This window comes from Podarcis muralis, chromosome 13 (assembly GCF_964188315.1).
Source record: "Podarcis muralis chromosome 13, rPodMur119.hap1.1, whole genome shotgun sequence".
NCBI lineage: Eukaryota > Metazoa > Chordata > Lepidosauria > Squamata > Lacertidae > Podarcis > Podarcis muralis.
Genome location: NC_135667.1, coordinates 41,964,091 through 41,977,603, shown reverse-complemented (window position 1 = coordinate 41,977,603; position 13,513 = coordinate 41,964,091). Strand labels below are relative to the sequence as shown.

At 47.0% G+C, this 13,513-nt stretch overlaps 1 protein-coding gene across 1 annotated transcript in view; it reads left to right on the top strand.

Annotated features, from left to right (window-relative positions):
- The first annotated feature begins 890 nt into the window (after nucleotides 1-890).
- ITGA2B (integrin subunit alpha 2b) overlaps nucleotides 891-13,513 on the top strand; it is a 44,987-nt gene continuing 32,364 nt past the window's right edge. Inside the window, exons 1-7 of the mRNA XM_028751783.2 lie at nucleotides 891-3,393; nucleotides 4,953-5,083; nucleotides 7,306-7,403; nucleotides 8,277-8,442; nucleotides 9,403-9,452; nucleotides 10,542-10,587; nucleotides 11,043-11,168. Of these exons, the coding sequence (XP_028607616.2) occupies nucleotides 3,056-3,393; nucleotides 4,953-5,083; nucleotides 7,306-7,403; nucleotides 8,277-8,442; nucleotides 9,403-9,452; nucleotides 10,542-10,587; nucleotides 11,043-11,168 (955 nt within the window). The 5' untranslated portion in view covers nucleotides 891-3,055. The remainder of the gene's footprint in view (nucleotides 3,394-4,952; nucleotides 5,084-7,305; nucleotides 7,404-8,276; nucleotides 8,443-9,402; nucleotides 9,453-10,541; nucleotides 10,588-11,042; nucleotides 11,169-13,513) is intronic.

The window sequence follows — 13,513 nt, the reverse complement described above, 5'->3', positions numbered from 1 at the left end:
TAGTTTATGAACAACTTGGATTAAGAATGCTGCAAACCTGGAAGTTTGGTTTGTGAATTTTGCCTTGGAAACAGAACATGTTCCGCTTCCTGTTGAGTGTGTTCCATTTGTAAACTGAGTCCCCCGCTGCTATGGGAAAGCACGCCTTGGTTTAAGAACGCTTTGGTTTAAGAACGGACTTCCGGAACGGATTAAGTTCGTAAACTAAGGTACCACTTTATCATGTTTCTTTTGCTGGGGGGGAAACATCCCTATCTGTCTTCAGCCCTTTTAAGATTCCCTTGTTGCTATGATCCATCTTCCCTCAATTTGCCACTCCCAAGATTGGACCATGTTCAAGCGAGCAATTAGCTCATTGAATTGATGCAGCCCAAATCCACATTTCTGAGATTCTGGAAACCTCGTCTCCTGATCCTCACTGAACGCTTGCAGGATAATGATCATCACATTCAGTAACATTGGGGTGGCCCTGTGTGTGTTAGCCGAAGTAGTCTCGGAAGCAGGAAAAGAGTTAAGTCACAGAGAACATAATCCTGATTTGCACATTGGTATTCAAGATGAATCGTATCCCAGCAATGGGGCAAGATCTTCCTGTCCGCATGGTCCCTCTTGCTCACCAGCTCAAATGTTTTATTAAATACACTTACACACTTGCCCTTCAATATAAGAATTAAAAATACATATATCAAATATATATATATATATATATATATATATATATATATATATATATAAAAAAATAGGGACGCGGGTGGCGCTGTGGGTAAAACCTCAGTGCCTAGGACTTGCCGATCGCATGGTCGGCGGTTCGAATCCCCGCGGCGGGGTGCGCTCCCGTCATTCGGTCCCAGTGCCTGCCAACCTAGCAGTTCGAAAGCACGTCAAAGTGCAAGTAGATAAATAGGGACCGCTTACCAGCGGGAAGGTAAACGGCGTTCCGTGTGGTGCGCTGGCTCGCCAGATGCAGCTTGTCACGCTGGCCACGTGACCCGGAAGTGTCTTCGGACAGCGCTGGCTCCCGGCCTATAGAGTGAGATTGAGCACACAACCCTAGAGTCTGGCAAGACTGGCCCGTACGGGCAGGGGTACCTTTACCTTTATATCAAAAATATTTAATAAAATACAAAATAATGCACTATGCATCAATTTATATTTCAGGATTTATTCTTTTTAAACTTAGGAAAATGAGGCCTTTTGCATGCCATCAGAAGGACATTATGTAGCAGGCATCAGGCAAGCTTTCCTGGGGAGTGTTCCACAGATGGGAGTGCCACCACGAAGAAGGCCCTCTTCCTTGAGTGCCGCCTGCTGCTTCACCGGAGTAGCAGTTTGAGAAGAGCCTGTGAAGTTGAGCTCAGGGCAGGGAAGCAGAGACAAGAATCAGGCAGTTTTTCCATCACTTTCCAAACTTGTTCAAATCCCAAGCATGAAGGGCATCAGCTGCACTTTGAATTCAGCCTGGAAACTGGTAAGGAGCCGTGGCAGCTGCTTAAGGACAAGTGAGAGATTCCACCAGCAAAGCGGTCTTCCTAGAAGGGCTTGAAATTGCCTGCCAGCTAGTAGAAGGCAGTCCATTCCATGGAAGCCACCTGAGCCTTCTACGGCAAAGCAGAATCATTGAGTGCTCCTGGGCTGCAAATCTGATTACTCCATCTGTAGCAGGTGGACACCACTGGGAATAAAAGAACCACACGTAGCACTTCTGCCTTGTCTGGATTCAGCCTTAATTCACTGGCCTTATGGAGCCCAGATAATGGTTCAGCACTTCCATTGCCTTAACTGAATTTGATGTATAGGAGAAACAGGAGCTTTGTGCCAGCATAGCTGGTAGCACAGTGCAGGAAGCAAAACCAGGAAGTGTGTGCATCGGAGAACATTACAAATGGAGCCTAGTTTCGCTGGCGAATTAAGAAATTGGTTCAAAGGGTGAACTCAACATGTCACCCATCCTCACTTTTCCTTCTAAACAACCACCATGCGGTTTATTTTGCTTATGTCACCTGATAAGGCCTGTGCTGGTTTCCCCTGCGGTCAGGGAGGGGGCGACTGTGCTTGGCTGATAAAACATTCCTACATGCGAGTGGGATAGAAAATGGGATGTCCTGAATGCTCCAGTGCCGGGGTAGGCAACCTAAGGCCCATGGGCCGGATGTGGCCCAATCGCCTTCTTGAGATCCGGCCCACAGACGGTCCGGGAATCGGCATGTTTTTACATGAGTAGAATGTGTCCTTTTATTTAAAATGCATCTCTGGGTTTGTGGGGCCTGCCTGGTGTTTTTACATGAGTAGAATGTGTGCTTTTATTTAAAAGGCATCGCTGGATTATTTTGGGGTATAGGAATTCGTTCATTCCCCCGCCCCAAATATAGTCCAGCCCACCATATGGTCTGAGGGATGGTGGACCGGCCCACGGCTGAAAAAGGTTGCTGACCCCTGCTCTAGTGCATCCAGTGGGGGAAAGGCTTTGCAGCTGGGTCTTTGTAGCCTTCATGCCTGTAAACTTAAATCATTTCAGATGTTTAATGGTGGTGGGAGGGTTCGCTGTATGTTCTGAACTGGTCTCTTGCAAGTTTCTGGATTGCACCCACTCCTTGAAAACACTTTCCTAGAACCCATCTCTCAAAGCTCCACATACGTTTCTAATCATATGTTGCAACGCATTGAGCCCTGGTGCTTGAAAACGGCTCTGACTCATAACTGCACTTTAAGAACCCTGCAGGGTCCAGTAAAAATTACCACTATGTGACTGTAGCTAATCTCAAAGCTTTCCAGACTAGGAACAGGAGCTTTCAGAGCAGTTCCTGAGGGTCCGTCTCATCTCACGTGTTTCTGATCTCTATGCCCCAAGGACAGATGGGTTTGGGAGTTGTGTATGGAAGACCACAGCTCATGCTTGCGCACACTAGGCTGGAAATGGCAGTGGTGGTTCCCCAGAGGTGTCTTGTCAATGGTTGATCCTGCCTGTTACTGCTGCCAAACATCACTGTTCCAAGTGGTCATCGCTGCGCACACCCAGGGTGTTCCTGTTGGGAAATTCCTGAGAGACTTCTGATAAATGTTATCATCTTCAGCTGAAGAGGCTTCAGCAGGGGAGGAAAAGCTTGAGGAAATGTGTCATGTCAGTGGTCACTATTATGAGCACAGAAGAGACAGCGTTAATGGGAAAACACTCAGCATTTGGAGTGGGAAGAGGAGGGAGATGCTGGTGATGGCAAGAGGAGGTCATTCCTTGGGTCTGCTTGCCCCCCCTTTGCGCTGTCTGGTGGGGTTCTTGCTCCTCTGTTCCTCAGTATGGACCCTGAACTTGGATGCAAGTTCACCAACAGTGTACTCTGGGCCCAACGGAAGCTATTTTGGGTTTGCCTTGGATTTCTACCGGGACAGTAAAGGCAGGTAGGACAGCACTGGGCAAGGCACAGTATGGCGGGAGGGAATGGTGCACTAACAGGACCTCGGGAGGTGGACAACAGGGACTTGGAAGATGACAACAGATGTCTTGGGAAAGGCCAACAGCCTATTTGGCTGGCAAGATGCACGACAGCAGTGCATGAGGCTTTTATCCATTGAACCTTGACTGGGTGCAGGCACCATGCAGATGTTCATACTTAAATGCTATATTAGACAAGGTCTACAGAGCTCTACGGCAGGAGTCTAAACAAAGGCCTGGGGCAGGGGTTGTACTAGTTCAAGAGTGCCAGGGCTGTGTCACTGCTGGAATGGGGGGAGAGGGCGCAATAAATTCACTATTCCTGGATGCAGCACAATACTCATCCTAATATTAACATCTGGCAGCCAGAGATACCCCGTCTTCAAACAGATGCATCAGGAGCAGCATGGAAAGGGTGAAAAGGGAAGGGCAGGTCATTCTTAAAATGCAGTAATGGGAGGGAGGGATTTAGCAGTTTGCCCAAGATGAGGCAATAGGAACAGCATTTGTTCAATCATAATTTGCAACCTGGCATGACCATTGATCAGGGATAATGGGAGTTGTAGTCCCAGAACAACTGAAGAGCCATAGGTTCCTCATCTCTGCCACAGAATGTTAATAATGGCCGCTGGTATGTGTGGCTTTTTAAATACAGCAGATCTGGTGCATGTTGATGGCAACAAGTTATTTCCTTGTGAAATAAAAGCCTTTCCTAAGTGAGATGTAGGGACACAGGTGGCGCTGTGGGTTAAACCACAGAGCCTAGGACTTGCCGATCGGAAGGTCGGCAGTTCGAATCCCCGTGACGGGGTGAGCTCCCGTTGTTCGGTCCCAGCTCCTTCCAACCTAGCAGTTCGAAAGCACAAAGTGCAAGTAGATAAATAGGTACCACTCCAGCGGGAAGGTAAACGGCATTTCCGTGTGCTGCTCTGGTTTGCCAGAAGTGGCTTAGTCATGCTGGCCACATGACCCGGAAGCTGTTTGCGGACAAATGCTGGCTCCCTCGGCCAATAAAGCAAGATGAGCGCCGCAATCCCAGAGTCGGTCACGACTGGACCTAATGGTCAGGGGTCCCTTTACCTTTACCTCTAAGTGAGATGTAAGTTCAGTTTCAGGAGGTTGAACCAGGTTATTTTTCGATCAGAAATTCACACATCCAGTTACTTTAAAAAATGGGTGGGTTGGAGCTAGATTCGTGGTTCTATAAGCGTACGTGCCCAAGCAAAGGACTAGTGCAAGACCCTTGTGGTCCAGCTGGGCTGAGCAGCCAGGGCTACTGCAGAGGCTTGGAAAACATTCCTAGCAGGGAGATTCTTCCAACTGGTGGTTTGCCACATAAGGCCGCTGTGCCCAAACATTTGTGATTCTGTCCCTAGTAGGGAAGGTGAAGAGGGCCAGAGACAGGAAACTGACAGCAGGGATGAGGTGTACCTGTAGTTGGCTCTGCCTGTCACTGGCTCCACCCGCTGCTGGCTCCCTGCCTTGTATCCTACCAGTCCCAGACTGACCTTTTTTTACCCCCTAGCATGAATGTGGTGGTTGGTGCCCCACAGGCCAACAGCTCGCAAACTAATGTGACGGAGGCGGGTGCTGTCTATCTATGTCCCTGGGCGCCTGGTGGCAGTGCCTGCGGCCCCATTCAGTTTGATACCAAAGGTGAGTGATCCCACACGATTTTGGAGTCATTATAGGGTCTATACAAGCAGGAAAGGGCAGTCTAACTCAAAACGTCAACAGGTGAAGATTTGCCCATAATTGTGTTTCCATAGTAGAAAAAGTTACCTTGCTTAATTTGTGCCATCCACAATGGTGCGAGGCATCATTCACTTTGTTTCTTTACCTGTATTTCTTGTTGCAAGCTGCTTCTGTCAAAAAAGAACAAATCTGTTCAGCGGGGACTGGGAAGATGCAGGAAATGCCTCACATTCCTTCCTTCTGATTACTTAGCAGCAGTGTTAAATGCCTAAGCATCCTTTTTAAAAAAAATAAATAATAATTGGATAATAACAAAATTTATTTTGTTATTTATTTAAATTTATTGGATAATAACAAAAACCACAAAGCAGAATAACACACAAAAACAGGAAAAAAAACACATCAATGAACAAAAGCAAAAAAGGAACAATAAACAGAAAAAAATAACAACAAACTTAATTCTTTACAAATCCAACCTTTGAAACATCTTGATTGACTTCCTCTAGTCCCTCCCTTCTGAGTTTCCTTGTAGTTGAAAGTAACAGTTTTCCAATATCATTATTGAACTAAAACAATTTCCAATTATAGTCCATCTTATTCACATTTCTTAATATTCTAAATCCCATTTATTTAATTATAACTTAGTTTAATCCTAGGCCTGTTTGTTTCTTTCAAGTAATTTCTAATTTTTTATATTACAATATTTATTCAAATAGTCCTTAACTTTCCCGCCCAAGCATCCTTAACAAGAGCAGTGCCTCTGTATGTGCCTAATAAGCCTTAGAATGTTGCCCCCATGCTTTGGCTATCTAACTTTCTTTATGGATTTCTGATTGACTTACTTTTTTACATTAAAGCTAAGAGTCCAGGCCTCCTTTTATTTATGGGGGTGGCCAAGCAGGAATGAAGATGAAGATGGACTAGGAGTCATTACCCCAAAATGAACTTAATTCACCTGGCAACCATTTTCAGAGATTTCTTGCATTTCAGTGATGTTCAACTGGACATTCCAAGCACTGGTCTCATCAGTAGCACTTGTAGGGCATGGACATGTGTGAGCCATTCCCAAGATGAGGAGGAAACTCTTCATGGAATCACTGTATGTGTGGATGTGGCTAACATCTGCAACTGCAACCTCAGTTTAAACTGAGGCAGGTAGGAGTTTGTTTGTGATCACAGATAAAGGCAATGTTGTCATGTACAGGGATGGTGTGCATGACCATTTCACACAGCTTTCGTGAGATCAGCGAGCAACCCCAGTGACAGTGCATCATGCATGCCTGTCTTGCACATGTGTGGCTACTGCCACCACTCTGAACTTGCCCTGCAAGGTCCATCCCCTACAAACCTTCACGGCCTAGGACCTTCATACCTACGGGACCACATCTCCCAGTATGCCCCACAGAGAGCCTCAAGCTCCATAAATAGCAACACCCTAGTGGTCCCGGGCCCTAAGGAAGTTAGATTAGCTTCAACCAGAGCCAGGGCCTTTTCAACTCTGGCTCCGGCCTGGTGGAACGCTCTGCCTCATGAGACCAGGGCCCTGTGGGATCTGATTTCTTTCCGCAGGGCCTGTAAGACAGAGTTGTTCCGCCTGGCCTTTGGCTTGGAGCCAATTTGATTCCCTTCCCCTCTTTCTTTTTTCTTTTTCCTTTCTCCTCCTGTGATGAGGCTGCATTTTAATATTTTAATGTTTCAATATTTTAATGTTGTATTTTAATCTTCTTTTTAAGTTGTATTAATTCAACTTGTTTTTATTATTGCTAGTTAGCCGCCCTGAGCCCGGCCTTGGCTGGGGAGGGCGGGGTATAAATAAAAATTATTATTATTATTATTATTATTATTATTATTATTATTATTATTATCCCAAAAGGAGATGGAAAATGATGCTTGTGGCGGGGAGCCATGTGAGATTTGGGGGTGCAAAAATTGGGGGCTGAGGATGAGATCCCGGCTGAGTCATGAACTTGAGGTGGGCCTGGGAGAATTGGGAGTTACTTGGAGGTGGGCATCTAATGAGATGTGAGGAAAGAGCTAATGGAATCCTGTCTGCATGTACAAACCTGCAGTCAGACTGACTACTCATGGATGGCATGGGGCTGAGGGGGGTGATATGGTGGGTCAGTAGCTTCTGCCTTCAAATCTGACTGCTCTCTTCCTTCTCCTATGCCGCTGCTGGCCAGGTGATGAGGTTGAGCAGCTGCACAGTGTGGTTGTGAAAACCTTCAAGACTAAACAATGGTTCGGAGCTTCTGTGAGCACCTGGAAAGACACCATTGTGGTGGGTACAATAAACAGACCGTCTCAGAAAGGGGTGAAATTAAAATTTCAGAAGCAGAAAGGGGTGGAATTAAATCAAGCCTCGCTGCAAACCAGAAGGAACGCTCAATAAACTTTAGATGTTGTACAGAATCCCCACAAACTTTGTGCAGGCAAATCGGGACAAATACTGAGTAAATGGGTTGCCTGGAATCAGCTTATAATTGTTGGAAGAGCAACAGCAGGGCTCTTCCTATTTATAAACTAAGGGTTAAAACTGGCTAATTGTGTTACGAGTTAGTCAACTAGCCAAGGGGTGGGAGGAGGTGTTGCTTAGCAACCAGGCAGAGTGGCATGATCTTCACTGAGGGAGCACATGCTCTGATTGGCTGGTTGGTTCTGAGGCAATTTGGCCTGACCTAAGAAAGCCAAATCGTCTCTGTTCCTTTCTCCTCAAATTATGCACCATTCTTTAATTCAGTTTTGCTTAGTATGGTGTTAACAAGACTTTTTCTCTCTGGACGCATTATTTAAGCGACTCGGCTAACGATAATTTCAACAGACGCAGTGCATCTCACTATAGTGAGGAAGACTTGTGACCAGAAAAACCTGTCTGCTTTGTTCAGTCTGCTGCCCAGATGTTAAGTGTTGGTGGGCAGCTTAAAGGCCCCTGCTGTCCCTCCATAATATTTTTCAGCCTTAAACAGCAGCCCTTCAGATGACACCTTCAAAAGTCGGAGAGTTATTTGATAGCCATATAAATATAAAAATATAAATATAAATTAGGTAGGGTGAACAGCCACCCATCCTCTGCAATTACCAGTTTTTCCCTCCTGGAGGGGTGTGGTTGTCAATGATACAACATCCTGCTCACCCCATTTTTTCACCCTACCAGGCTTGCGCCCCTCTCCAGCACTGGAATGCCATTTCTGGCCAAGAGGAGGCCACAAAGACCCCCACGGGCAGCTGTTTCTTAGCCACAAGTGGCCTGCAGCGCTTTGTTGAATTCTCGCCATGCCGCAAAATCCAAATGGCATCAGTTTACAAGTTGACAAGATATGGTGAGTGCAATATGCAGGTGGCAGGGAATGTGCAATAGCCGAAGCTCCAGGCCTTAAGGAGAGGGTGTGCAGAATATTTGCCCAGAAACTTTGCCTTTGAATGAATGGCGCCCTTGTTTTGCTTTTCAGACCACTCTAGTCTGCTCAGATTCCATGTCTGGCCTCGTGTAAACGGCTGTTGAGTGGTTTGCTCCATGCTCCTACATTGCAAACAAACAGCATGTGTGGCTTCACTCAAGCCACAATGGTCACAACAACCCCTCCCCATTCTAGAAGAAAGATGTTTGGGTCCTTCTGAAAAACCAGAGCCTTGCAATGTCAAGTGGAGGCTATTCCGTTAGGGATACCGACCTACAACCAGCACAGTTTGTCCTCAGGGGCACTAGGAATATAAGCCGTTAAAAACTGTTTTACAAATCATTTGTGCAAATTTCAATAATAAAGCGTATAAGCCCAACTGAACATGTCAATTTTTATCAAATGGGGGGGGGGGGAATGTTATGGAAAAGGCTGGCCAGATTATTTATACTAAATTAATAATATGAAATTATTTTGATATGAAACGTTGATAAGTAATTGGTGATGTGAATGTATATTTAACTTAGGTTTTCTGATTACAATTCATGTTTTGGTAAGTTAAATATACATGTGCATAACCAATACCAGTGATAAGAAAATAAATGTGGTAAGAAGACCATGTTTAGGCAGCCCAGTCCGAAGTTGAAGGAGGAACGGTGTTTGGGTATGGTGTCCTGGTATGTGCACAAAGGGGAGTTGTGGGGCTCCAAAGGCCGCTGGACTACAATTCCCATCATCCTTGACCTCTGGAAATGCTTGCAGGGGCTGATGGGAGTTGAAGTCCAGAGGGCCGCAGGCTCCCCATCCTTGATGTGAGGGGTCTTCGCCACACTGTCACCCAGTTGATTTACATTGCTTTTCTGTTTCTTTGCCTTCAATCAGCAAATGACCACCGCTACTGTGAGGTTGGATTCAGCTCTGCCATCTCTGATGTGAGTTTTGGGAGGGAGAGGGGCATGGCTCCAAGAAGCATGGCTCCCCACACCTGAGACACAATTTCCAGAGTTATTTAACAACCAATCCCTCTTCGCAAAGAACTGGAGCTCTGTGAAGGGAATAGGGGTCTCCCAAAAACTCCCAGCACCCTTAACAAATACCAAGTCCCAGAATTATTTGGGGGAAGCCATGACTCTTTAAAGTGGTTGTTGTTGTTTAGTCATTTAGTCATGTCCGACTCTTCGTGACCCCATGGACCAGAGCACGCCAGGCACTTCTGTCTTCCACTGCCTCCCGCAGTTTGGTCAAACTCATGCTGGTAGCTTCAAGAACACTGTCCAACCATCTTGTCCTCTGTCGTCCCCTTCTCCTTGTGCCCTCCATCTTTCCCAACATCAGGGTCTTTTCCAGGCCGTCTTCTCTTCTCATGAGGTGGCCAAAGTATTGGATCCTCAGCTTCAGGATCTGTCCTTCCAGTGAGCACTCAGGGCTGATTTCCTTCAGAATGGAGAGGTTTGATCTTCTTTCAGTCCATGGGACTCTCAAGAGTCTCCTCCAGCACCATAATTCAAAAGCATCCATTCTTCGGTGATCAGCCTTCTTTATGGTCCAGCTCTCACTTTAAAGTGGTACCATAATGCTTTAAATGTATGGTGTGAACAGGGCCTTAGTCATCACTGGAATTGCCAACATAGCTTAGTGAGGGAAAACCAGCTGTAAAGAGGCTGTGCCTATTGTTTTAGGTTAGCGGGTAATTGCTGATGTCTTCTGAGTTGCAAATAGGTGGTTTGTTCAACACACATTGAGGCTGTGCCTTTTTTTGTGAAGCAGTCAGCTGCCAAAATGCTGGCCGCAAGCTTCGGTGTCACACGGAAGTCGTCCTTGGGTGTGCAGAGCAAAGCAAAAACTATTTTCCGCCTGGCATATAGAGGCAGATGTTTGCTTCTCTGGTTTTGTAGATGTGTGTGTGGAGCTGGCGTGCCACCCTCTGGGTCTTGTGGGTGGTGGGCAGCTGTTCACAGGGTTTCTTCTAGTCTTGTGTGGCTGTCGTTTTGTGACTCTGACCTCCTCTCTTCTCCCCACAGTCTGGGAGACTTTTACTTGGGGCTCCTGGTGGACATTACTTTGGGGGTAAGTGCTTTCCTTCCCCTCCCTTCCCCGCAGCAGACAAAGGACTCTCCAGATGTTGTTGGACTACACTTCCCATCTTCCCTGGCGCTTGGCCATGTTGGCTGGAGAGTGTGAGAAATCCATATTTAGCCTTTGCTTGCTAGTCTGCATTCCCTACTATTCAGCAGGGTGAGGTAGACCCTGTTCAGTTTACCGCTGTCCTTTTTAGCACCTGGTTTGTGGGAACAAATGAGGGGACCCGGGTGAAGCTGTACACCGGCTCCCTTGGCCAGTAAAGCGAGATGAGCGCCGCAACCCCAGAGTCGGCCACGACTGGACCTAATGGTCAGGGGTCCCTTTACCTTTACCCTGTGGGAACAAGAGCACAAATTGCCCGTCCTGCTGCCTCTGCTGCCTCACATAGGTGGTCCCAGCCTTGCCGAGGGACTGATGCCTCTGCCTTGCTCCTCTTCCAGGGCTGATCTTTTCATCCAATTTGTCCACGGTCCTAGCAAATGCTCCTCTCAAACATACCCTTTTGTGGTCACTGAATGAGCTGAAACTCACAGATTTGACCGCCTTATACTACGATGAATATCGAGGTAAGGGGACATGCATCTTCATCTGCAAACGCTGGAGGAGCTGAGGGAGAGGCAGAGCTTATAAGAGGAGTTAAAAGGGTGTGCTGGTCCCGGGGGGGAAGGTTACCGTTGGCGTAGTCAAAGTCCGGTCCTGGGTCACTAGCCTGGAAACAGTTCGCAAGGAGCGGGGCGAGGTCCGAAGCAGGAAGCCGGGCGGGGACAGGAACACTAGAGGGTCAGGTCTGGGTCCGGGCAGGAACAGGTACTCAACAACGACATTGCTCCCGCAACCTGGGACCGGGCTGATTGGCCTTTATCTTCTCTAAGGCCAGGGGCGGTCCCGGCCCCCAGGAGCCCCGCCTCTCCTGGCCTTAAGGTGAGCACTCCTCCTGGGAGAAACCAGTTCCCTTCGCCGCTCTGCCCTGAGCCTCTGCAGTTCAGGAGAGGCTGAAGGGTTACTGGGCCCAGGGGGAGACTCACCTGTAGGCACTGAGTCCTCAACCACCTCTGGAGCCAGAGTGGATTCACCTGGTGCCTGCTCCTGAGGATCCGGCACAGGTGCAGGCTCCTCAGAATCAAGGCCCTGCCCCAGTTCAGCCGGCCCTGGAGGCGGGGACTCCTGTGCCGGCTGGGATTCCTCCGGTTCACTCTCTGAATCGGATTCCCAGGCCATCACAAAGGGTTTGGAAATAGACTAAGGAAAAAATGCAAGGAAGCCTTTTACCCCCCAAAGCCACATCCCCTTGGGGAGAAATCTTTTGTGGGCTGTACACCAAAAGTGGGTGAGACCCAGAGGGACCTCCCTCTTCCCCTGCCCCATACATCTCCTGCCCATCTCTTTCTTTAGACTTTATCTCAAAGTTGACAAAGACTGTTCTAAGGCCTCAGCAAGGGGGAGAATGCCTGTACCTTCCCCCCTTTGATGCAACTGTTATTGAGGTTATGAATACTGCACACATGGAAGCCGTTGGGTGAAAAAAAATATGACTCTCATTTGAAATAAAACTTTACCAGTCCAAAAACAGGGTTCAAAAGCTTTACATAAAGAACTTAACTCCAAAATAAGTTGAAACAAATAAAGCTACTTCCAAGTACCGTATTTTTCGCCCTATAGGACGCACCGGCCCATAGGACGCACCTGCATTTGGGGGGGGGGGAGAAATAAAGGAAAGAAATTTTATTTCCCCCCCCCCAGGCGCGGGGGAAGCCCAAGCTTCCCCTGACGCCAGCCCCCAGAACGGGACCCAGAGCGATGCTGAAGCTGCGTGCAGCTTCAGCATCGCTCTGGGAGCTTGCGGGGCTGGAGGAGAGGGAAGCCCTCCGCCAGCCTTCTAACCAAGTTGGGGGACAGCGGGAAAAGCTGGGGAGTTTGCACTGACCCCTCTCGCTCTCCAGGCTTCAGCGAAAGCCTGCATTCGCCCCATAGGACGCACACACATTTCCCCTTCATTTTTGGAGGGGAAAAAGTGCGTCCTATAGGTCGAAAAATACGGTAGATGCATAGTTTCTTATACTTGTCCTAATGTAAGGCACAATATCTTAGATTGCATATAGCTTGCATCCTGAGCTAAAAATTAAAGCTCTCTCTCTTCCCCAAACAGCCTCCAGTGGCCCTAGGCTCTTTACTGGAGGACAGAGGTAAACACGTCCATTCTCTTCAGTAGCTTAGAACAAATTACTCACTCTACCCAAGATGGATGCCTGCAGATTAGCATATATAGGATCTATTTCATGTGACTGATCCCGGGGAGATATAGTCCCATGATAGATCCCCACTAATGATTAACCTGTTTGGCTGTTCTTCAGCTTCAATTTAATTTTCCAGTCTTGCTTCACAGTATCTAATACAGGCACATTCTATATTTATTTTGCATTTCAATGTACATTAAACAATCATACTTAACAACTGTTCCTTTTTCCAGGACCTCATAAATGGTACCCAAGCATACTGGCTCCCAGCATCACCCCTTCTTCCCCAGTGACTGACCCTGTTCCAAGTGGTTTGGGGGAAAGGTCATCCAGATGGGACAGAAAACACATTTTGGGAAGGGGATGGGAATATAACTCAATCAAGTTAAAAACAAAACAAAGCCTGGTGCAAAGATGCTGCACTGGTTGTGCTTCTTCTCCTCTCGCCATTGCCCTCCCCATTCTGTTTTTTTTTTTTTAATAAGATATTTATTAAAGTTTCAAACAATAAAACAAACTTCACAAATCAGGATAAGAAAAAAGAAAAAACACCATCACAATCAATCCAAAAAACAGAAAAGCACAATAGAAAACCCATCATAAAAAGCAAAAGAAAAAAGACATAAAAAAGACATAAGAAAACCAATTTCTTAAATATTGTTCTCATAATCCTCCTT